This window comes from Rhinoderma darwinii, chromosome 3, assembly GCF_050947455.1.
Source record: "Rhinoderma darwinii isolate aRhiDar2 chromosome 3, aRhiDar2.hap1, whole genome shotgun sequence".
Taxonomy (NCBI): Eukaryota; Metazoa; Chordata; class Amphibia; order Anura; family Rhinodermatidae; genus Rhinoderma; species Rhinoderma darwinii.
The window spans coordinates 352,969,607-352,994,712 of record NC_134689.1 but is presented as its reverse complement, the minus strand read 5'-3'; the positions used below and the strand labels follow the sequence as shown (position 1 = coordinate 352,994,712).

General features: G+C 40.5%; 1 protein-coding gene across 3 annotated transcripts in view; it reads left to right on the top strand.

Moving 5' to 3' along the window:
• Nucleotides 1–23,785, top strand: part of CDS2 (CDP-diacylglycerol synthase 2) — a 103,533-nt gene extending 79,748 nt beyond the window's left edge. For all 3 annotated transcript variants that reach the window (XM_075858537.1, XM_075858538.1, XM_075858536.1), the window contains 4 exons: nt 1,733–1,885; nt 6,631–6,750; nt 8,095–8,198; nt 8,922–23,785. In XM_075858537.1, coding sequence (XP_075714652.1) covers nt 1,733–1,885; nt 6,631–6,750; nt 8,095–8,198; nt 8,922–9,051 — 507 coding nt within the window. In that variant the 3' untranslated portion in view covers nt 9,052–23,785. The remainder of the gene's footprint in view (nt 1–1,732; nt 1,886–6,630; nt 6,751–8,094; nt 8,199–8,921) is intronic.
• The last annotated feature ends 1,321 nt before the right edge of the window (nt 23,786–25,106 follow it).

Below are 25,106 nucleotides of genomic sequence, written 5' to 3'. Positions count from 1 at the left end.
AACTGGATTTTTATCTACCATAGTTTAGTTGAGAAAAACATTAATTCTTGAAATTAAATAAACTATTACTGCTAAATATTTGGTACCTTCACCGATCTGTTAAAGGGGTTGTATGAGGTTAGAAAAACATGGCTTCTTCCAGTAACAGTGCCCCACTTGCCCATAGTGTGGTATTGCATATTCAAGGGAATGGGCCTGAAGTGCAGTACTGTGGACAAGAGTAATGCTGTTTCTTGAAAAAATCAGCCATGTTTTTCCGATCTCATACAACACTTTAAACCCCCCCCCCCTAACTATCACATTGAAAATAGAAAAACCTTTCAGAAAATGTCTACATTTTTTATTGACTGTTTTGAATTTATGACTCCAGTAAATCTAGTCCGTGCATAACTCTGGCCCCTTAAGTGCATTTTAACCGCTTAGCTAATTTTAGTTTTAAGGACCAGCAATTTATTCTGTCTGCCTAATCTGCGTTCCAGCAGTCGTCCTCTCCCTGCGCGCGGCTTCCCCTCTCCTCCTCCACACAGGCTGAAGTGAGCGCTGCAAGTACAGTATAAGCAGCTCCCACTTCCACCTGGTCTGAGTCAGGGTGGTTTCCGGACTTTAAAATAAAAACAAAATCGAGTCTCTACCTATGATATAGCCAGGGCTGGATCCCCGAGGCCAGGATCACACACGCATTTTTGATGCAGTTTTATTAGTTTTTGGCTTCGTTTATTTTTCGTCAAACACCGAAGTAGAAACAAAAGAGAGGAGAGGCATTAGTCTTTTGTTCTTACATTTCCTTCCTTTTGAATCCACTTCTGGCTTAGACTAAAAAAATACTTAGGCAAAAACTGCATCAAAACAGTGTGTGATCCCGGCCTTCGAGTTGCAGCTCCCCCTGCAGTCACACTGCCCCAACCTGTGCTCGCAATAAACTTGTAAGGTCCTTTTCTTGCCTGATTTAAATACCAATGTTTCCGAATTTCCTTTGTTTAATGAGGACCTTTCATGGGGAAGTCCTCTCTGTTTTTAATTTAAAAAAAAAAAGTTTTGCAGAACCAAAATAATCGGTTTTAAATATTAAAGTAATTACATTTAAAAAACAAACAAAAACTATTTACAGGACATGTGTACAATATGCGAATGAGCCAGCTGGTTTGTGAGATCTTGCATTTTTACACTGTATGCCGCCAGTTTAGGGATAATAGCAACATGCACCTATCTAGAAAGATATATATATATATATATATATATACCGCTAATGTTTCTAACCTCCAGCGGCATACAGTGTCAGGACACGAGGTCTTGCCTGGGATTATGGGCTTCCTAGTTACTCACTCATATAGAAGCAATGGATCTATTGCCTAATAACTAGGCGACGTATTACTTAATAACAAGGCAAACTTGCTATTCCGGATTCAGGGAAAGTTGAATGACAACCCCTTTTTGGGAGCAGTAATGGCACCTAGCATTCTCAGAAACTGATCTAAAACGGACGGAAAGGGCTAAATAAATGAAACAAATCATTACTGGTGGTTTCTTTTTATTTTTTATTTTTTTTATGTTTTAGGGGGGAGAATGGGAAACTAATACTTGGACATGCAGAGGTTGCAGGTCAAGGCCAAGATATGGATTGGCACCAAACATTTGTTGGCTGTGTAGTTATTGCTGCTTGGTGTGCCAATCTGGAATTAAATGAATTATCGCCATCTTTTAACCAATGTTCTCGGTTTCTTATTCCATATAGTTGTCTTATTTTATGGCCGGCTACAACTCCTTTGTATGTCCAGTGGAGTTTAACAGCGACACCAACAGGTTTATGGTAGACTGTGAACCATCAGAGCTCTTCCAATTACAAGAATATCATATCCCCGCTGTGGTGCAATCTGTCATCGGCTGGGTAAGGACTACAGATTTAAAGGAGGGTATTACACACTTACCCAATGTGTATGATATGTATGATATTATGTTGTTTGAACATTTAGCCTTTGTGCCCATGGTTGCAATTTTATTTAAAGGTGACATCTAGTGGATGTAGTGCAGATTACATGTGCAGTCCGTGCAGACCCTGCCGAAGCCTCATCTGGCAGCCATGATAGTCTGTTAAGTTTGTAATGGATATTTGCTGTGTTCTGCATTTCTACAATATAAGAAGTTTTGGTTACTAGATTGTTGGCCAAATCTCTTTAGTAATATTACTAAAGCTGCCCATACATTATGGATTTGAGACGGACGTTTTCTCAACGTCTTGTCTTTCATGATTAGTCTGTGTAAATGTTTTCGTTCTGGGTGGCAAAGTTAAAAGAAAAAAATCTCTGATTAATATATTTCTCGTTATGTGGCCTGGCCTGGGCTTCCATTGATGGGATGCAGATCTGTTATTTGGCTTGAACGACTTTATAAGACTGCACCGGAAAAATTCAACATGGCAGATCAACTTTTTCACAGATATCGGTCTTTAATCCGTGTCTGTCACGCTCGTTTGTCTCACAAAAAGGCGCCGATTTTTTTTATTTGATTAGATTTAGTCCCATTTTAACAGTTTTCAAATGACCTCCAGCCAGCTCCTTTATTAATATTACCGGTATTACACGGAGTAGTTGGCAGGACATTTTACAGCAGAGCTAGCATGTCTTGCAAAACCTTCATGGGACAGCTGACTTTCCTAAGATGCTACAACGTTCCTCTGACATTCTCATTTTATTGTGGGTGATGGCAGAAAAAAGGTTTGGGTGGCATACAAGGTGCCGATCCTCAAGGAAAGTGGTACCCAAAAGTTTTAGGCTCCTTCCACACTAGTGTTCATTATCTTGCCATAAAAACACAATCACAACCCAGACAGTCTGGCAATAACAGCAGTGTGAATTGAACCTAAAAAGTTGACTTATAGGGAAGGTGTCATGAAATTATTTATTTATTTTTTTATCATATTACTTTTAGTATGATATTAACATAAATTGTATTTATTTGTGTTCTCGTGTTCTACTTTTTACTTTGTTCTTACTTTTTCTTCACTATGGGGGCTGCCGTTTTTTTTTTTCATCTCTGTATGTGTCGATTAACGACACATACAGAGATGGAATACTGCACCTACAACCCCATAGAGAAAGCGAACGGGAGCCGTTCCGTTCTCTGCAGCGTACGCCGTCTGTGTGGGAACGGCACATGTTCCGCTCCCACACAGACCAAAACGAAGCTCGTTAGCGAGCGAAATCCGGCGCCATTTTCATGTGGACCGGAAGCTGCTGCCGGACAGTCAGATGACTTCCGGCCATATGTTCAAGGAAGCGAAGGCGCAAGGAATAGGAGCGGAGGCAGCGGCGGCAGGAGCAGGTAATTTATGTTTGTGTATGTTCGTGTGATACTGTCTGCTGAGCCCTGTATATAATCCTCCTACACTATGCAGTCGCTCAGAAAATGGCGGTACACAGTGTAGGAGGTTTGAAGATTCAAACCCCTCCTTCTCCTGGCACTAGCTAGAAGAAGGGAGGGGGATTGTGTGAGGACACTAGAGAGAGTGTGTCCACCCCAAATTTGCAGCATAAAGCAATGAGTTTGCTTTACCACATTGACCATGCTGCAATTTTGGGAACTGCTCCCCCTAGTGGCCAGCACATGGAAATGTTATAAATTAGAATCTAATTTAGAATATTTCCTGACTTGTGAAAAAATTAAAACAATGTGTAATCACTTAAATACTAATTGTTTAACAAAAAAAAAATGTTCTAGCGACACATTCCCTTTAAAATAGTCTGTTAAGATCAGTCAGTATTTGTGTGAATCAGCTCTTGGATGATACTGGTCCTCCTTGTAGAGATCCAGCTTGTGTAGGAAGTCTTACAGGCAATGCTCCCTGGGAAAAGTATGCAAATTACATCCCTAGAAGGAAAAAAACTATCTAGTGCCACCCATAGTAAGCTACCCTGTTAATAGTGTTGTCCGGTGAAATAAAATTGATGGCCTGTCCTCAGGATATCAGGCAGAAAAAAAATGGACAGAGGCAGCACTTCCAAAAATGGCAGCTTTTTATTCACCCATGCAACGTTTCGGTCCATCTGGATGCTTGTGAAAGATCCAGACGGATTGAAACGTTGCATGGGTGAATAAAAAGCTGCTATTTTTGGAAGTGCTGCCTCTGTCCATTTTTTTCTGCCTGATATCGAGGACCGTGGACCAGGTCCAGTCGAGGCGTGCACCCAGCTTTCGGTCCTGTGCTGTGGAACTTCTTTGTTCTTGTGTCTTCCGGATAGGCCATCAACATGTGATCGGTGGGGGTCTTACTCTCAACACCCCCACCGATTAGCAGTTTTAAGGGGTCATGGCGCACTGTATTATAGCTTCCTCCCATTCATGTAATCAGGAGAAATCTGTAATACTGTGCTCTGCCGCTATGAATGTGGCGCATTGTACAGTATGAAGCTGTGTAAGAAATGAAGGGGAGGCAGCACTCGCCAGAGGGCTGCAGCCCCTTCAAACAACTGATCGATATTGACAAGATATTGATGACCTATCCTGAGTATAGGCCATACATTTTATATTCCTGTAAGGAACCTTGAACATGACTAGGAATATCAGCTGATATCCCTTATGTTTCAAGACTCCTTAACCCCTTCACGACCAGCCCACGTAGATTAACGGGCTGCCGTGCTGGGCTTTTCTCCTGCGGCCCGTTAATTCACGTGGTGCCAGAACAGAGGGCACAGCACTCTCCCTGTGCTCTGAATCTCTCAGCACACGCTGCTACTAGCAGCCTAAGTGCTGAGAGAAGACATCAGGACCGAATTGGTGTCGGTCCTGATGACGTGATCACCATGATAAACCTATCATGATGATCACAGCAAAGTTTGTTGCAGCAACAAACTTTCGTGCTGTTTGTTACAATGTTTCTCCCCCCTCCCTGTCCGATCGTTCTGAGACAGTGGGGGAGAAGAAGCTGTGCCGAGCAGCTGCTGTGTGTCTCCTATAAAGACACAGCAACTGTAAAAACACAAAAAACACCTCCACATAGATAGTTTAGTGTAGGCAGCTAGCTATAGTTTAGGTAGATAGTACTCAGACGAGGACAGTTAATTAGTTAATTAATAATCAATTAGGGCTTATGATGTGTGTGTGTGTGTATATATATCTGTCTCTCTCTCTATGTTTATGTATATATATATATCTATATCTATAAAATCATATAGATATATATTTATATACTGTGTGTGTGTGTATGTGTGTGTGTGTATATATATATATATATATATATATATATATATATATACACATACACGTCTATATTATATTGTGTGTGTGTGTGTGTATATATATATATATATATATATATATATATATATATATACACACATACACGTAATATATATTATATATAGACATATATTTGAAATTTGTTAATACTAAAAATTAATAATTAGGGATGTTATATATCTATATCATCATATAGATATATACGTACATGTAATATATACGTATACACACATATACATATACTTTATATAAATCTCTTCATATATTTTACACGTCTGTAAATTCTAAATACATTGATTCATTGTTAGGCTGTGTTCACACTGAGTTTTTTTGCAGGAGGAAAATTCCTCCTGCAAAAACTGCTCCAGACGTTTTTTGCGCAGTGGTTTGCCAAAAACTCGTCAAAACACTCGTCGAGGTGTTTTTTTTTACCCTTCTGACTGATTGAAATGGGGTTTTTGAGGCGGAAACCGCCTCAAGATAGGTCATGTTGCTTCTTTTTACCGCGATGCGTTTTTTTTGCTCACGGTAAAAAAGCTCGTCCAACTCCCATTGAAATCAATGGGAGACATTTTCGGGCAGTTTTTGATGGGTTTTGCGGAGCGGTTTCCGCGCTAAAAAACTCGTAAAAAAACTTCATGTGAACAGGGCCTTAGGGTTGTTCATAAATTTATTGATCAATGGATTAGTGGACTTTTTCTTTGTTACTTTTATTAAAACTGTTACAAAAAATAAGTTAAAAAAAAATACGTAAAAAATGGCACGCAAGTTATATACCACTGAAGAGGCATTTGCTCTCTTGGATTTTAATAGTGAATGGGGTCACTTTTGGGGGGTTTCTGCTGTTTTGGTCCCTCCAGGGCGTTGCAAATGGGACATGGCACCGAAAATCATTATAGCAAAATTTGAGCTCCAAAACCCAAATGGCGCTCCTTCCCTTCTGCGGGCTGTAATGTGTTCAAATATAAGTTTATGACCACAAAAGGGTGTATTGCCGTAATCAGGATAAATTTCTTTAGTACAATATGTCACGAGAAAACAATCTCAGAATCGCTTGGATAGGTAAAAGCATTCCGGAGTTATTACCACATAAAGTGACACATGTCAGATTTGAAAAAATCGCCTGCGTCCTGAAGGTCAAAACAGGCTGTGTCCTGAAGGGGTTAATGAGTCTGACATTGACTTACAGGGTAGCTACCTAAAGCTAGCATTAGAGCGACCGTTTTCTTCCTTCGGGAGGAGAGCTACTTTGCATTATTTGTGTGAACAGCTTTAGTTGGGCAGCGAAAATGTTTGTATGTATAAGTTTCACATAAATAATAAATCCATTATTATTTAATAGATGAAGGGTCCACCGCACAAGTATAACTATGATACTATTCTTATCTCCTCCTGCAGACGACCATCTGGATGTATCCCTTCCAAATACACAGCATTGCTCTTTCCACGTTTGCGTCACTCATTGGTCCGTTTGGGGGATTCTTTGCCAGCGGATTTAAGAGAGCTTTCAAAATCAAAGTAATAATTCTGATTGTAGTAGAAGCCGGTCTTATCACAATGTATGCATGCGAGCACTGCACCACTTGTGTGTTGTGACCTTAGACCAGTTCACTATACTAAGAATAAAAACCTAAAAATAGAGTGAAAATCATGCTTATACTGATAAATTATATCATTTTATTGGAAAAAAATATAAAAAACACACACATTAAAATCAAAGATGATTGCCACAGTGCGAAGCAATTAAGGCCAGACAGTTGTCAATAGTTGGATAATAAATACACACGTATGTATGTATGTATGTATGTATGTATGTGTGTGTGTCCAAAGTATCATGAGTAAGGCTTGGAGTAACTGCAACCATGAAAGCACATTCAGTGCTCTACATAGTGTATACAATATATAAACCCAGGAGACATGTAATGTGTTCTAGATAATATACACAGAGTCCCAGGTCTGAGTAATCATTTGAAGGCAAAGATACAGTCAGCACCAGACCCAAACAAATGGTTACATAACAAGTATATGTGGATATATAGTATAAGCAACTTACCCATAGATTTGTGCTGTCTGGCGTCACACCCGACGTACGTTTCGGCTGAGAGCCTTAGTCTGGGGGTCAGACGTAGAAGCCCAGACTAAGGCTCTCAGCCGAAACGTACGTCGGGTGTGACGCCAGACAGCACAAATCTATGGGTAAGTTGCTTATACTATATATCCACATATACATGTTATGTAACCATTTGTTTGGGTCTGGTGCTGACTGCATCTTTGGCTTCAAATGATTACTCAGACCTGGGACTCTGTGTATATTATCTAGAACACATTACATGTCTCCTGGGTTTATATATTGTATACACTATGTAGAGCACTGAATGTGCTTTCATGGTTGCAGTTACTCCTGTCTGGCCTCATCTGCTTCACACTGTGGCAATCATCTTTGATTTTAATAGGTGTTTTTTTTAGATCTTGTAAAAATAAAATTATTTATTTTATCAGTATAAGCATGGTTTTGACTCTATTTTTAGGTTTTTATTCTGATTATGTTATTAGTCACTGCTGACGTCACCCGTAGTCATGGACGTTTTCTAATATACGCCCTCCCCCCATATAATATATTATATATGACCTACTGATATCTATTTAGTTTCTTTATAGAGGGGTATTTAAGTTGTCCTCCATATTGGTTAAATAATTAAAAAACAAAAACCGTTAACTATACTGTTTTACTGAAATCCGTATTCCACATTTATTTACTCCATATAATAATTGTATCTAATCCCATAGCGCACGAGATTCTTTTCGTTCTAAATGTACAGAATTCATGCTACCACAATTTCTTATATTCCTTTCGTTCCACAGGACTTTGCCAACACAATCCCAGGTCATGGTGGCATCATGGATAGGTTTGACTGTCAATACTTGATGGCCACGTTTGTGAATGTGTATATCGCCAGCTTCATCAGGTTAGTAAAGAGCGGATGCCGTCAGCCTATACCAGCAGCAAACTGCTCTTCCTTTTTTGCCTTTTTCTTAAAAACAATTTTACAAATGGTCTTGATGAAAAAATCCAACTGCTTTTTTTGTTTTTGCTTTGTATACAGCTACAATTCAGACATGTGTCTCCGTGGTAACAGACTACAAACAGATGCTGTGTAGTCTGATCCTGCAGAAATACTCTGTTCCATCTGTCCTCTACTTCTTTCTAACATACATCTGGTCCATTGTAGCTCAGGGTAGCACGAATACATGATCTGTGTGTTACTGCTGTCCTCATATACATCTCTGGTGTTCGGGATAACATTGTAAATGCCCACTAGATCACTGTTACCAATGATCTATATACAAGAACTGGCATCACGTAATCTCAGCATTTCCCTCTGCCATAGGCAATGCTGTGTCATCATCAATTCTGTCATAACTTTCCATGGCGACTTTCCAAATGCAGAAGCAAATGCCTCTGTACTCGGGGGTCACTTCGCTCATTATGAGCATCACATGTAGAGGATTTTACTGATAGGGCACGGTTTGTTTTAGATACCATGCCCACTACAGGTTGGACTGTCATCATGACCACCCGATCCAGCTGTTAGCGCCATGCTTCAAGCAGAAAATGCACCTGTAAGTTTTTTTTTTTTTGTTTTTTTTTTGCTGCTATTTAATTTCCCTTTTTTTTTTCTTTTTTTCAGGGGACCAAACCCAAGTAAACTAATTCAGCAATTCTTAACTTTACGTCCTGACCAACAAATTCACATCTTCAACACACTGAAATCACACCTAACGGAAAAGGGGATGCTGGGAAATGACGAGGGTGTGTAAGATCTCTCCTATGTCCAGTCTGGGCACAAAACGGCTCTACCTGGCGCATGTGGGTTCACTGTCCAACAACGCTGTTCCAGCCCTTCCCAGTGAGGACTCCTTAACCCCTTTGCTGCCGGAGAAAATGATAGAAGTCCCTTCCACCTTTTGTAACCATTTGTGCGATGTCCTATTTTGGCTGTGTTATTTTTGTTCTTTGTCCACGTTCTTATGTTTACATATTATTTCTAAATACAAAACTTGTTACCTAGCCAGCCATGTCCACAAAAAGGAGGTAGCTGTAGATAGAATATGGCGTCTCACCAAGACCAGATATTGGAGATGGTTTTGAAAGTGGAGTACAGAGAAACTTTAATAGTTCCTGAAATCCAGAGAGCACAATATCCAGCATCTGATGACCTTAATCCATTGCTTTGTCCTTGCAGCTTTTACTAAATATAATAGGAATCCAACTTCCTTATTTTTCTCGAATGAAATATTTTCCTATTCTGTATTAAATCCCCTAACGTATGACATAAAGATCCTACGTATGTAATAATTCCCAAAATGCATCATTCCTCGGTTGCATTATTGGTTCACCATTGCAGCCAGTTTACTATTACTATTACTTGTTCACACGCCAATATAATTTATTCGTGATCACTTCTGTTCTTCTAAGCATGACAATAATAGAACGTGTCCCAACGCCCCCATAGTTACCCCACTAAATAATATGGGATTGCTCTTCCATGGTGAAACTACACTGAACGCTATATATTGAACCGTGTTTATTAAAATGCACCTCAGGTGGCGAAACATACAAATATATGGAAAAATTGTATCCATAAGAATATTCTGTGCATTCTTGCTAAAAGGTTGCCCTATAATAACTGAGTGAATTGCACAGCCGGAGGCCGGGATGATAAAGCGGTGTTTAGTAAAAGCTGCAGGAAGGCGTGTAGAAATCAATAAGATGGTCATCCAAAAGTCTCTCTCTACGGAACTCTAGTTTTTCTTTGCAGCGCTTTAATGCTACACGGTTGGTCATATTGCATTTTTGGTATTTTATTCTCCGCACAGACACTATGTTGTGATTGTCACTCCTCACTGTGTATATTAGCATTTCTAGAAGTTTTATCGGGTTTAAATTATGTCGTCTTTTTTATGCTTTGTTATGAAGAACTGTTTTTTTAGAATGTTTTTTTTGTTTTCTCAGATGTTGAGATTTAACACCTAGTCTCCTTATGAATGAGACTGTGGCTGGTTTTCCATTTGCCTGTATACATGACATGGCCTATGTGTCCTCTGCACCAGGTCTGCACTCCAGTGTTTTGCAAGGACTTCCGCATACACACAATATTTATTACTTACGAACATCCTTCCTGCATTTTTGTTTTTTTAATAGTTCCTTAAACATATTTCATTTTGAAATTCCGTTTATGGCTTTTCTACACGTAGCACGGATGTTAAGGGGAAATATAAAATCTACTTTTTTTGTTTAAAGTGGTTGTGTGAGGTTATAAAAACATATTTTTTTCTAAGAAAGAAGCAACCATGTTTTTCTAATGTCATACAACCCTCTTTACATTTGCTTTATTCCATTTTTTTATTTATTTACGTAGTACTGTGTCACATAGCTCATGGATCTGGCTACTGTTCGTAGTCAACATTGCGCTAACTAGTGTTCAGGAGTACGTGCTTTTCCTCTTAAATGAAATACGTAAGTCGTGTTATTTAAAACCATCAACATTTAAAACCACCTCGGTGCCTGTCAGCGTCACGGGCCCCTGTGTGAAAGGGAATTGGATGCTTTTATACATGTATATTTTAAAGAAGTTCTCTAGTTTTAATATCCGTAAACAAATAGAATATATGCTGTAGTGCACTAAATTTCTAACACGGCAGTGTGATCCAGGAGTGCTGATTTCAGGGATTGTGGGTGGCAATGAGGGAGAAAAAAATTTTGGGGAAAAAAAATGTGCCCATATGGAAATCATTATGGATCTTTCCCAAGTCTATGAACAGGATGGAAGCTGACGTTGTCCCTGATATCTGCACGTGTGTGTATGAGCCATAGCAGAGAATATACTGTAAGAGCCACCAAAGTTCCAATCCGTGATATTTATTTTTAGTTAAGCGATTTTTTTTTTTAAAATTTTTTATTTACTCTTTTAGTGAGATTTGTTGTAAACTGTAGGACTTTTTTTTATTTATTTAATAGTTTTCTACTTAAGTTACAACCGGGTATTCGGAGTGCAGTCCTTTGGGTCAATTGTGGCCCTCTAAATATTCCTGCGGTCCTTAACATTTCTGAAATAAATATATATATATATATATACACAGTTAGGTCCAGAATTATTTGGATAGTGACACAATCTTCATGATTTGGGCTCTGCATGCCACCACATTGGATTTGAAATGAAACAACTGAGATGCAATTGACGTGTAGACTTTCAGGTTTAATTCAAGGGGTTGAACAAAAATATCCTGTGAAACGTTTAGGAATTGCAGCCATTTTTCTACACAGCCTAATCATTTCAGGGGCTCAAAAGTAATTGGACAAATTAACATTACCATAAATAAAATGTGTGTTTTTTTAATACTTTGTAGAGAATCCTTTGCAGGCAATGACTGGCTGAAGTCTGGAGCCCATGGACCTCACCAAACGCTGGGTTTCCTCCTTTGTGATGCTTTGCCCGGCCTTTACTGCAGATGTCCTCAGTTGTTACTTGTTTGTGGGTCTTTCTGCCTTAAGTTTTGTCTTAAGCAAGTGAAATGCGTGCTCGATCGGGTTGAGATCTGGTGATTGACTTGGCCATTGCAGAATATTCCACTTCTTTGCCTTAAAAAACTCCTGGGTTGCTTTCGCAGTATGTTTTGGGTCATTGTCCATCTGTACTGTGAAGCGACGTCCAATCAACCTTGCTGCATTTGGTTGAACCTGAGCAGAAAGTATATCCCTGAACACTTCCGAATTCACCCGGCTGCTACTGTCTTCAGTCACATCCTCAATAAACACTGGTGACCCAGTGCCTTTGGCAGCCATGCATGTCCATGCCATCACACTGCCTTCACCATGCCATCACACTGCCTCCACCATACCATCACACTGCCTCCACCATGTTTTACAGAGGATGTGGTGTGCTTTGGATCATGAGCCGTTCCAAGCCTTCCGCATACTTTCTTCCTCCCATTATTCTGGTAGAGGTTGATCTTAGTTTCATCTATCCAAAGAATGCTGTTCCAGAATTGAGTGGCTTCTTTAGATGTTGTTTGGCAAAGTCTAATCTGGCCTTTCTATTTTTGAGGCTGATTAATGGTTTGCACCTTGTGGTGAACCCTCTGTATTTGCTCTCCTGAAGTCTTCTCTTTATGGTAGACTTAGATACTGATACACCTACTTCCAGGAGAGTGTTCTTCACTTGGGTAGATGTTGTGAAGGGGTTTTTCTTCACCATGGAAAGATTCTGCGGTCATCCACCACTGTTGTCTTCCGTGGACGTCGAGTCCTTTTGGAGTTCACAAGATCACCAGTGCGCTCTTTAATTTCAGGAATATACCAAACTTTTGATTTGGCCTCTCCAAACATTTGTACAAGATCTCTCTGATGGACTTCTTCATTTTTTTTCCAGCCTAAGGGCAAAGCCACACGTGGCGGAATTGCTCTTGAATTCCGCTGCGGGCACTCCGCAGCGTTAATCCGCAGCGGACCCGTTTGCCCATTGCCTTTCACTTCTTTTTAGAAGGCATCGTTTAGACGAGGCTGAAAATTCCGCTGCGGAGCATAGGCTGCAGTGCGGAATTTGGTGTCCGCAGCATACAATGGATGTTGCGGACCAGTGGCGGACTGGTTGCGGACTCATTGCGGAAGTTCTCCATTGACTTCAATGGAGATTCTAAATTCCGCAATGAAGTCCGCAGATGTCATGCACATGTTATGTGTGCTGCGGATGCGTCTTGCTTCTTGGACATGACATTTCTTCATTCTGGCTGGACCTATGTATTTCTAGGTCTACAGCCAGACTGAGGAAGTCAATGGGGCTCCCGTAATTACTGGAGCGTTGCTAGGAGACGTCAGTAAATAGTCACTGTCCAGGGTGCTGAAAGAGTTAAGCGATCGGCAGTAACTGTTTCTGCACCCTGGACAGTGACTACCGATCCCAATATACAGCAACCTGTAAAAAAAAAATAGAAGTTCATACTTACCGAGAACTCCCTGCTTCTGTCTCCAGTCCGGCTTCCCAGGATGACGTTTCAGTCTAAGTGACGGCTGCAGCATATCACAGGCTGCAGCGGTCACATGGACTGCCGCGTCATCCAGGGAGGTCGTGCTGGATGCCGAAAGAGGGACGCGTCACCAAGACAACGGCCGGTAAGTATGAAATTCGTTTACTTTCACTAGGGAAAGTGCTGTCCCTTCTCTGTATCCTGCACTGATAGAGAGAAGGGAAGCACTTTTACCGCAGTACGCAGCAGCTAGTCCGCATCAATTTACTGCACATTTTGGGCAGATCCGCCACAGAATCTGCAACGCAGATTCTGTGCGGCATTGTTGCGGAGGAAAACCGCCACGTGTGGGCATGCCCTAACAATGGTCTGTTTCACTTGTATTGGGAGCTTCTTTCGCCTCATGTTGTGGGTTCACAGCAACAGCTTCCAAATGCAAATGCCACACCTGGAATCAACCCCAGACCTTTTACCTGCTTAATTGATGATGGCTTAACAAGGGAATAGCGCATGCAGCCCATTAAATAGCTTTTGAGATAATTGTCCAATTACCTTTGGTCCCTTGAAAAAGAGGCAGCTACATATTAAAGCGCTGTAATTCCTAAACCCTTCCTCAAATTAGGATGTGAATACCCTCAAATTAAAGCTGATAGTCTGCATTTTAAACCCATATTGATTATATGACTGTATATTCAATGTGTTTTGGTAAACAGCTAAAATGCCAAAACTTGTCACTGTCCAAATAATTCCGGACCTAACTGTGTGTAATATATATATATATATATATATATATATATATATGTGTGTGTGTGTGTGTGTATATATATATGATATAATTTTTTATTTTTATTTAGCTCGACTTCTGAAAACATGGTTACTACTAAGCAATGCCTTAAGTCATCCCATTTGGACAACCTCTGTTCTTGTGCCCTACTGGGCTTTTTGGATATCTGGACCCCACTATATGAGCTCCTGCTATGGATGACCGCAATATTACATTGTCGCATCTTCATTATCATGTGCGCCATGTAATGCTGCCTTCAACTTGCCAGGCCTGTGGCTGGCAGCTGATCGCCAGTGCGTTGTCCTGGAGAGAAAGGGTTGTCCAAATGGAGGCAACCCCTTTAAGCAGGTCGTAGATAATTATATATATATATATATATATATATCATTAACTGTCTAGATGATTTTATCATTGTTAGGGATAATATCTTTTACTTGTACTTGCTAGGTACTTAGAAAATATAATCTGAGTTCTGTTCCATTGATAGTAAGATTTAGGGCAATACAAAGATATGATATGCCAGAAAAACTGGCTTTGTTGCCCATAGCAACTAATCACAGATCAGCTTTGATTTTTCCGGAGCAGTTTAAGAAATGAATGGTGAGCTCTGATTGGTTGATATGGTCAACAAAGCCAAAATTGCAAGAAAAATCAAAAAAATTATATAGAACTGCAAATTAGATCATGGGAGATACCTTATGTCTGCGGCCAGTTTTAGAATGTCCATAAACGGGGTAGCCGAAACAACTATGCATTTTGATTGGTTTACCTCTAAAAAAAAAAAAAAAAAAAAAAAAAAGCTTCTGCCTTGAGTACTTCTGTCAGAAATACTCAATGTGCCAAAGTATATGATGAGATGGTAAAATCAAGCCATGGTCTGCCTAAAGGGGTTGTATTAGGTTATAAAAACACGGCTGTTCTCTTATAGAAACTACACCACTCTTGTCCATGGGCTGTGTCTGGTATTTCTCCACGCTGGTCCATGGGCTGTGTCTGGTATTGCTCCACTCTTGTCCATGGGCTGTGTCTGGTATTGCTTCACTCTTGTCCATGGGCTGTGTCTGGTATTGCTTCACTCTTGTCCATGGGCTGTGTCTGGTATTGCTTCACTCTTGTCCATGGGCTGTGTCTGGTATTGCTCCACGCTGGTCCATGGGCTGTGTCTGGTATTGCTCCACGCTGGTCCATGGGCTGTGTCTGGTATTGCTCCACGCTGGTCCATGGGCTGTGTCTGGTATTGCTCCACGCTGGTCCATGGGCTGTGTCTGGTATTGCTCCACGCTGGTCCATGGGCTGTGTCTGGTATTGCTCCACGCTGGTCCATGGGCTGTGTCTGGTATTGCTCCACGCTGGTCCATGGGCTGTGTCTGGTATTTCTCCACGCTGGTCCATGGGCTGTGTCTGGTATTGCTCCACGCTTGTCCATGGGCTGTGTCTGGTATTGCTCCACGCTGGTCCATGGGCTGTGTCTGGTATTTCTCCACGCTGGTCCATGGGCTGTGTCTGGTATTTCTCCACGCTGGTCCATGGGCTGTGTCTGGTATTGCTCCACGCTTGTCCATGGGCTGTGTCTGGTATTGCTCCACTCTTGTCCATGGGCTGTGTCTGGTATTGCTCCACGCTTGTCCATGGGCTCTGTCTGGTATTGCTCCACGCTTGTCCATGGGCTGTGTCTGGTATTGCTCCACGCTTGTCCATGGGCTCTGTCTGGTATTGCTCCACGCTTGTCCATGGGCTCTGTCTGGTATTGCTCCACGCTTGTCCATGGGCTCTGTCTGGTATTGCTCCACGCTTGTCCATGGGCTCTGTCTGGTATTGCTCCACGCTTGTGCATAGGCTGTGTCTGGTATTGCTCCACGCTGGTCCATGGGCTGTGTCTGGTATTGCTCCACGCTGGTCCATGGGCTGTGTCAGGTATTGCTCCACGCTGGTCCATGGGCTGTGTCTGGTATTGCTCCACGCTTGTGCATAGGCTGTGTCTGGTATTGCTCCACGCTGGTCCATGGGCTGTGTCTGTTATTGCTCCACGCTGGTCCATGGGCTGTGTCTGGTATTGTGGGTGAGCATCGTTCAAGTAAATAATGCTGAGCTGCAATATGAGACACAATCAGCGGACAATCGTTTTAAAAAATTTCTCAAACCCCTTTTTGAGTGAATTAATCTTGCTTGCAAAATAATAAACCCAGCCTGACTATGCTGGTGGAGCGCTGGAGACACATGTAGGACACCACCATCTTACATTACACATATTAGATTTCTTTTAAAATAAAATTGTGTGAATTTTATCTGACCAGAACTGCGGAGATGAGTTGCAGTATTTTTAGCATATGGAGAACTTGTCAAAAATCAAGATCAGGAAATTTTTAACGGCATTTACTGGTTTTACTTCATTTTAATGGTGGATTCTGGGCTATGTATATATTGGACTCTGTTACAAGTAATATGTAAGGTTATTTTTGTAATATGGATTGTTTACACTTTTATTATACAATTAAGAAACCTGTAAGGCCTCATGCACATGACCATAGCCATGTGCACACCCGTGATTTTCGGGTCGGCCGGCAGCGGACTGTCAAATGCAAGCCGCCCGCAAATCGCGGGCAATGCACATGGCCGCGGCCATTATTTTCAATGAGCCCGGACCACAGAAGAAGGCCATAATAAGACATGCCCATTCTTTCTGCGGTGCAGGCTGCCGGGCCAAGCACGGACCGTAAAAACTACGGTCGCGTGCATGGCCCCATAGAAATGAATTCAGTCCTTTTTCCCTTCAAGTCATTGTACCAGACCCCCTCCAGAAGAGAAATGACTACCTGGTTATTCTCACTCTAGGGCTAGGGAGTGTCCGCCATCTTGTTTCCTCTTGGAGTCCCCACCAGCCCTTCTAGTAAATGTTAGGGGCACATTTAGATTTCCAATAATACTTATCCGCTTATTGCTGTGTTTCCATGCAATGCACTGAAAGGAACGTATTACAGCACGGATCAGCCACCGTCTGCACTTTTGCTTTTGTGAAACTACAATTCCCAGCATACCCTGACAGCCTTTGCTGGAATAATAAAGCTTTTGTCTCAAGGCATGCTGGGAGTTATAGTTTCACTACAGCAGGCATACCGAAGTTTGCTGACCCCCCTGCATTAAAAGGTATTTATTAGAGAATCTGAAATACTCCCTATTAAATCATTTAGATGTGAAACTCCTGTGTTCACTGGAGTCCCCCTTTAATTTATCATACATGAAAAATATATTTACACTTAGGAACGTTTACATAAAATATATATAGCGGTGTCCTTACCTAAAGATTCAGAACAGGGAGCTTTTATGGCATTGGACAGGAAGTCATAACAATATCGCAGCTTTGTCTTCAATAAATATCTTCAGATTCTTAGATCAGTTAAACTCTTCATTTGTAGTTCAGGGTTCATCCACATGTCAGTAGTTGTGGTCAGTATTACTTCTATACAGATGGAGCAATCTTTAACTTGACACTTAACGTGAACTACACAGTGGCACGAAACTGTAACTTTTTGACCTTTTCAATGGCTTTTGTTGTGTTCTGTGAAAAGTTATCATGCTGCAGCAAGTTATCAGGGTCAAATTAAACTTTGCTACATTTGCATATTTATTTTTTGGGCCAAAGATTGAAGCCGGTCTAAACAAAGGGGAGCAGACCTGCTAGGATCCATTAATGTTTTTGAGCGTTATGGGTGAAACGCTGATCGTTGATTCTGGGATGTGATTGAATCCTAAAGCTTAAAGTGAATGTCCATCTTTTATAATCCTGCCATTTTTAAGGTCTAAAATTCTCTGCTGATTTATTTTCTTAATATATCTTTATAGCGGTCAGCGCTCTGAAGGGGACTTGGATATTTTTTTTCAGAAAACAAAGACATGGGTTTAAAGGGTAACATGCTCACTGTCTGCAGCCACCACTAGAGGGAGCTCACTGCATACTTTTTTTTTTTTTTTAATTAAGTTTAATATATAAACTGTATGCAGTAGTGGTGGCTGCAAGCAGCTGGTACGTTATGTTTCACCTGTCCTATGCAGAGAACTCTATAAACATATAAAGAAATCATTTAGCAGAGTTTTTAACCATTTTAGATTGGGGAAATAAGGTTGTACATTTACTTTGTGGGCCATGCATACTTACATACCATACATACGAGACTTCTTGTCCTATCTGATGTATCAATCACAGAGCAGTAGTTTATCTCCTATGTTCTCAAGCTATTTAAACTTTACATATATTCTGATTTTAGTTTTTCACAGTATTTTGTCCTTTTGGTTTTATTGGCCATTTGAGGATTAACACTACTACATACAACCTGCAGTATCTATGCTGATGTCGACTCTGGGGGCAATTTATCAAAAGTGTAGTTTCCTAAAACGACCAATTAGATTGCTTCTTTCATTTTAAAAAGGCCCTCTTAAAATTGAGTGCTAGAATCTGATTGGTTGCTATAGGCAACTACTCCACTTTTCTGTTGTACTAATTTTGATAAATCTCCCCTTTGAGTAACCAGGTCACTTGATTTCTCTAGTTTTCCCTGTTACATTTATTCAAGATCTAAATACGTGAATCCTATATTTTCTGTAAGAAACTGAGGTGCAGCAGATGTTTTTTTTTTTTTGCCCTACAGCTATTTATTGTATGTTTACCACCGCTATAGTATTTACTGTAACAGAACCACTATGTTGTTGTTCAGGTTTTGTCTTGACTAAATGTTTGTTTTTCCTTTATTACGTTCATAGTATTGTACATTCTTGTTTGTGGTCTTTTTTTTCAGTTGGTTTGTATTTGTGCTGATCAAAAGGGTTCTTCCTCTTGGCCGCTATAGATGACCTGACTCAAGGTAAACTACCCAGTTAAGGTCCTTTTAGACGGCCTGATACTGCCGTGAAAATGAGCGCTGAACGACGATACAGCACGTCGATTGGCACTTGTTGGCTCCATCTACAAGAAGCAATTGTCGGTAATGTATGAGGCCGAAAGTTCATTAAAGTGTAAGTAAACGTTATACAAACTTCTGACATGCTAAAGTGACATGTCAGAAGTTTTGATTGGTGGTTTCCGAGCACTGAGACCCCCACCAATCGCTAAAACAAAGCGGTTGAAGTTCTCGTGTGACCACTCGGGTTCTTCGTGCCTGTTTGGCACTTTCCCGGAAATCAATGTATTGGAGAACAGACTCAATAGAAAGTCTATGAACCTGTACTCCGCTACATTGACTTTCCGGAAGGAGCCGAACAGAAACGAAGTGGTTGAGCTCTCACACTAGCGCTTCTACTGCTTCATTTTAGTGGTTGGTGGGGGTCTCAGTGCTCGGACCCCCACCAATCAAAGCTTATGACCTGTCACTATGACATGTCAGAAGTTTGTCAAATGTTTAGTTACCCTTTAATAAGATCGTTCCTCCCCATGCACTTGCATCATGTCGGCAGCGCTTCCCGTTTACACAGGAATATGTGCTGCCGACTAGTGACCATTATTTTGGTTCACGTAAACGATGCGATCAGCTGATGAATGAGCGTTTGCTCGTTCATCGGCTGATCGCTAACCTGTTCATACAGGGCAATGATCGGGAACCAGTTTTAGTACGAACACTCGTTCAACCAATGATTGGCCCGTTTAAAAGGACCGTAACTTTAGGATTAGTCCTATAAAATGATGTCCAGACCGGCATAGGAGAATGTAGTGTGGAGGTGTTTATTGCTATTGTTCCTACGCAGGTGAAAACGTACACCTATAGGATGATTGCCAAGATGACCAAGGATCATCCACCTTGGTGGAAGTGGCCAAAAATTAACCCTTTCAGGATTGGACTTACCAGTTCACACTTATGTAAAGTTTTTACATTTGGAGCACACTGGTAATGAAGTGCAGGCTTAACAGTCTAGACCAAAAGCTGCCATATATTACTCATGTTTATCTTTTGTATATGGATGTAACAAAGATTTTTATCACCTCACACAACTCATGACATCACACCATAATGTGGTTTTACATAGGACTGCAGGTGCACCTACTGCATTATCTTATCGACTTATGACTATGTACATACATGGCATGCAAAGAGTTAATCTGACCATGGCTATAAGATGGCTGTCAGGCAGCTCTTATCTAGAATTGTTGTCATACAATGTTGAGGATAAGCGGCTGCTTGCCTACTCTGGCATCGTTTCTCACCACAGCAAAGGGACACGTTAAATTTCAATTGAAGGATTCTTATTTGACCCAAAGGAAGATGTCAGGGACTGCCATATACGTTCGATTGTCATTGGATTGCGTTGCAGAGTTATTGCACTTCTACCTATACATATACAGCTTAGTCGTTGCTGTGAATGTCAGGCCTCCGGCTGAAGTAATACTTAAGCTTCTCACGCATTTCGCACATTCTTCCTCGACTATATTGCGATATTATCTGACTATCACGGTTTATTCCGTTTTTTTCATTAATACTGTGAAATAGAGGTAACCAAAAGAAATGCAGTGTTTTCTATGATAACCTGGACCTGTGGTTTTGCTGCTATGAAGCTTCTTATTTGTTTCAAGCGTTGTCCTGGCAGCGAATGCTTCCTTTTCTGAAATGGACTTTATATGTCACTGGAGCATTTTTATATGAAAGGTTTATAATTACATTTTATTATTTTTTGTGTTCATCCGCCGCGGTTTGCAGAATTTACTCCTAAATCTCTTCGGTCTTATTCGCAGGGAAAAATGCTGCAGTTCTGCAAGAATTGCAGGAAAAATAAAAACGGCATGTGTGAATGAATGTTTTAAGGGTTATAGCAAATAAAGCAAATTTATTGTGTAATGAAAAATGTAAATACATTAATCTCTGCTTATAGTTATTGAATTGGAACCTTTTTGTTTACACCCATGGGATTAAAATCTGTCCTGGTCATGTGATGGACACATAGGTGTCCGGATCAGTCCGAGACACAGCTCTGATAACTGTACTGTAACAAGTAATGAAGGTTTCTACTCAATAACTGCAAGCAGAGATCTGGAAAGCAGGGAAGAATTTATACACAAACGATATTGGGAAAATAGAATAATGAAATGATATACTAAGAGTAACTTTTATTTGCCATAACTGTGATAATCTTTTATCATATAAACGTTGGTCATTTTTCCTGCAGTTTGGGACAACTATGGGGATCTTTGCATAGACTGGCACTAAATGCGTAATGGATCAACTTTTTAATGAACGGAATTCCCTACTGGGATTTATGTAGCCACGTGTGACAGGTACAGGTAAAAGTGCCTTTTAATTTGGGATTTCCCAGCCACTCAATTTTTTGCTTTCTTATGACTGGCCAAGCTTGATGTGCATATTAATAAAGGACCCATTCTTAATTGTGGGAGCTTTTTACCCAGCTCTCGGCGGTAAGTTTATGCAGTGGTTTACAGCCCTTTTTAATAGATACAGCACAGACTTGGGGGTACTTTGATGTCATTTATTTGAGTGTGGGGTACTTGGCTTAGAAACACTGATCTAGAACATTCAGGAGAAGCAATGGGAACACAAAGTTCTTGCTTTTAAGATAACTTTATTTATAATTGCCCCCCAACAAAGAAGCTTGTCAAATCCCCTGCTGACTGGTAGAACAGTGATGATGTCATACACGAGAGACCACAGTATGGCCGCCATCACTGTGTGTTTGTGGGTGTATTTAAACGTTACTAATTTTACATATATACATATGCCCAGTAAGGCTGCTAAGTTTTATGGCTCAGGGTGTTTATGTGTTTTGGTATTGGACATATTGTTACCAATGTGGTCCCTGAACTTGGGGACCACTGCTGCAGTAAGGGGTGATCGTTTATAATCGCCTAGTCTATCCAGGCTGCTTCCATAGAGATCGGTATATGTACCTGCATGTGAGATGTGATTAAACAACCACCCCATCCCCCTCATCCTTGCAGCCACAGCCATTAGGGTCAGCACTGAGTCCATCTTTTAATAAAGTCTATATTAGGTCAATACAGGACGTCTAGTGTGATTTTATTTAATCCTTATAAACTATAAAGAGAGAGAAACCCAAGAAATGCGATCTTACTATAGATACATTTGGCTGCCGTGGTTCATTTTCTGTTTAGCGCATTTTTATCATGTGGCAAAAATATGAATTGAAGCGTCAGATCTGTGAAATATTTTGTTTCTTTCTTTAAAATCTCTAGACTGTATTTTGTACTCTAGATACCCCCCTTTAATTTGTATAAATGTAGATAAGTGGCTTCATAGCCGTCTGGCTCACAGAATGTGTTGCATTATTGCAGCTCTCATTATTCATTGTGAGGTTTACGTTTTTCCATATTGTATGGTTGATGTTATCTGTGATTTGGACAGACCCCTTTTTAAATGAGGGTGTCTACATCTATAAGAGTCCCTGAAAGGTGAGCCCTCTAAGGAGGTGATTAAATGGGGGGATATATCAAGTCTGACATACGATATACTAACTAAACCTTCATTTTTGTTTGAACTCGTCTATAGGGTGTTATGTGTTCCTACTTGGCACTAAGGATCCTGGGAGGTCGCGATCACTATTTGCATCTAGCATACGCCATGTTTCCATCCCTGCTTATCACTTGTATCCAGGAACCTTTATAGATTCTCTAATGCTCTGTTTGAGCCTTCCATCAGAGGTATATGTCAAGAGTATTTCCCTACGGATTCCGACATATGCCAATGTGTAGGCAAAAATCGCCCATTAATACGCCCCGAGTACTACTTTTTTTTTTTTTTTAATTATTTTAAAACCCAACCTTTCTGAATTTTGCAAACTAAGCAGAAACACCTAATAATTTATCTAGTTTAAAGTTTTTCTGTATGCTAATTGCTGTGAGACCACATCTCACATACAAGATCCTACATATGGTGTTACAATATGTCACATGTTCCCAGCAGGTAACAATCGCTATTAACTACATTGGCCAAAGTGGTGAAGTAGATGTTGTACACACCGGCTTCATGCAGCAGCTTTAGCTTGTCTGTTACTGGTAATAAATGGCACGAATATAGTTCTTACACAACCTTATGTGACTGCACATGAAATATGGGAGTCAATGAGCCATAGGGGCACATAGTGTCAGTTCTGCAGTAAGTAAGAGTAGGGCACATCTTATGGGCCCTTTATTGGGGCAATTGGACTCACTAGTTCAACTTTCTTAGAACATTGTAAAGGGAACTTTTCCTTATTGCAGGATCCCTTTAAACTTGACCAAATAGGCTAATATATTTGACTAGGTAGCACCCCAATAAAGCCATGTGGTTCAGTCCTGTGTCCAAGAGTGACCTGATGACTGTTGGTTGATCAAGTTTTGATCCACCAAATGTAATCCCCTTCTGAAAATATAGTGATTTAAGACTCAAATTGAAAACTTGGACCACTCTACCTGGTCTGCAGTAGACTGTAAATCATATTTTGAGGAAATTCATATAAAGTTCTTTTCAGAACAGCAGAGTTCGGGTATCTGGTTCTGTAAAAAGAGCAGAGCTGACCACAAGTGTTGATGCTAGAGATACAGGGAACGGCCTGTAGGAATTGACAGATGTAGAAGTATATTCTAGAATTGTTTTCTTTTGCAGTGCCGCTGTCTCTCCGTGCAGCCTCCTAGTGTTTAGCAATACGAGGTGTTTCTTCTTTGAACTAAATGTTCCCATGTGAATATAATGTATGTTTTATTCTATTTATATACTTATGCATCTAAAAAAATAAATGTCAAAAACAAAAGTATTTTGTAGTCAATGAGTTATTCTTTTATAGCCGCGGTCTGGGATGATATGGAGTTATGTGGTATGTTCTTCATGAGAATGCGGAGTGTAATAAACAAATGCAGAGGGCACAAAGTATGGGAGCATGGCCCTTAAATACGAAAAATAGGACATGCTCCATAATTCCCGGCACGGTTCTACGGCACGGACACCCATCCGTAGCGCTACCGAAAGGTGTCCGCGGCCAATAGAACAGAATGGGTCCGTAAAACCGTGCACCGGTTTTACGGTCGTGTTCATGGGGCCGAACTGTTGTAAACTGCCCTATCATTGTTTAAAAAAAAAAATGTAAGAAATTGTTCCTCTGCTGGAGATCACTAGGAAGCATTGCTTTTATACAGATGAAGGGATAGACAGGGCTTGTTCTATACCCAACCTTACTTTTAGTTCGTTTATAATGTATTGTGATGAAAGACCTGTCAATTGTGACCATGTACAGTAAGTTCCAATTACTTTCCTTATTATGCGTGAGAATGAAGTGATATTTTTTGTGTAAAAAAATATAATCTTTTATTCAATAATTAAAAAAAATAAATGGATACTACCGTAGTTAAATGCATTTAACATCTCTGTAGTTGCCATCTGCCTCCAGAGTTTTATTAAAGACGTGACTCATTCCGTTAATTGCTGCTTGCAAAAATATCCGGCGTACGAGCCAGCAGGAAGCGCTCCGCACAGATAAGTCTAATTAGTACATTTCCATTATTTTCCTTTCGAGATTCAGCCCACGCATTTGGATCTATTTTGAGATACGCACTAATGTGAACCATTCAACATAAGCACATAACTGACATAACGCTGTTGTCATATTGTCTGTTAGAGAATATAAAGATTTCACAAATAATTTTTGATAATACCATTTACTATATGTGTAATCTAGTTTATCCAGTAATGGACCTAGATAACATGGTAGAAAAATGAATATGTCCATCAAGATCAACCAGTTCGGTCTTGGAGGGTGATATATTAGTTTATACTTGTTGATCCAGAGGATGAAACTTGCTGTAGAACAATACCGTTATACTGTATGGGGCAGCCATCGGGGAATTATGCTGTATGGGGGCATTATGCTGTATGGGGGCATCTGTGTTGGCTTTATACTATTAGGGGCAGCTATGGATTCATTATACTTTTAGCTATTTGGCATTATACTGTGTGGGAGGCACTATGGGGTATTTTATTGTGTTGGGGGCAGCTATCGAGGCATTATACGGTGTGTGGGGTCCTATGGGGGCATTATACTGTGAAAAGGCACTATGGCAGCTTGATACTGTGTGGGCTGA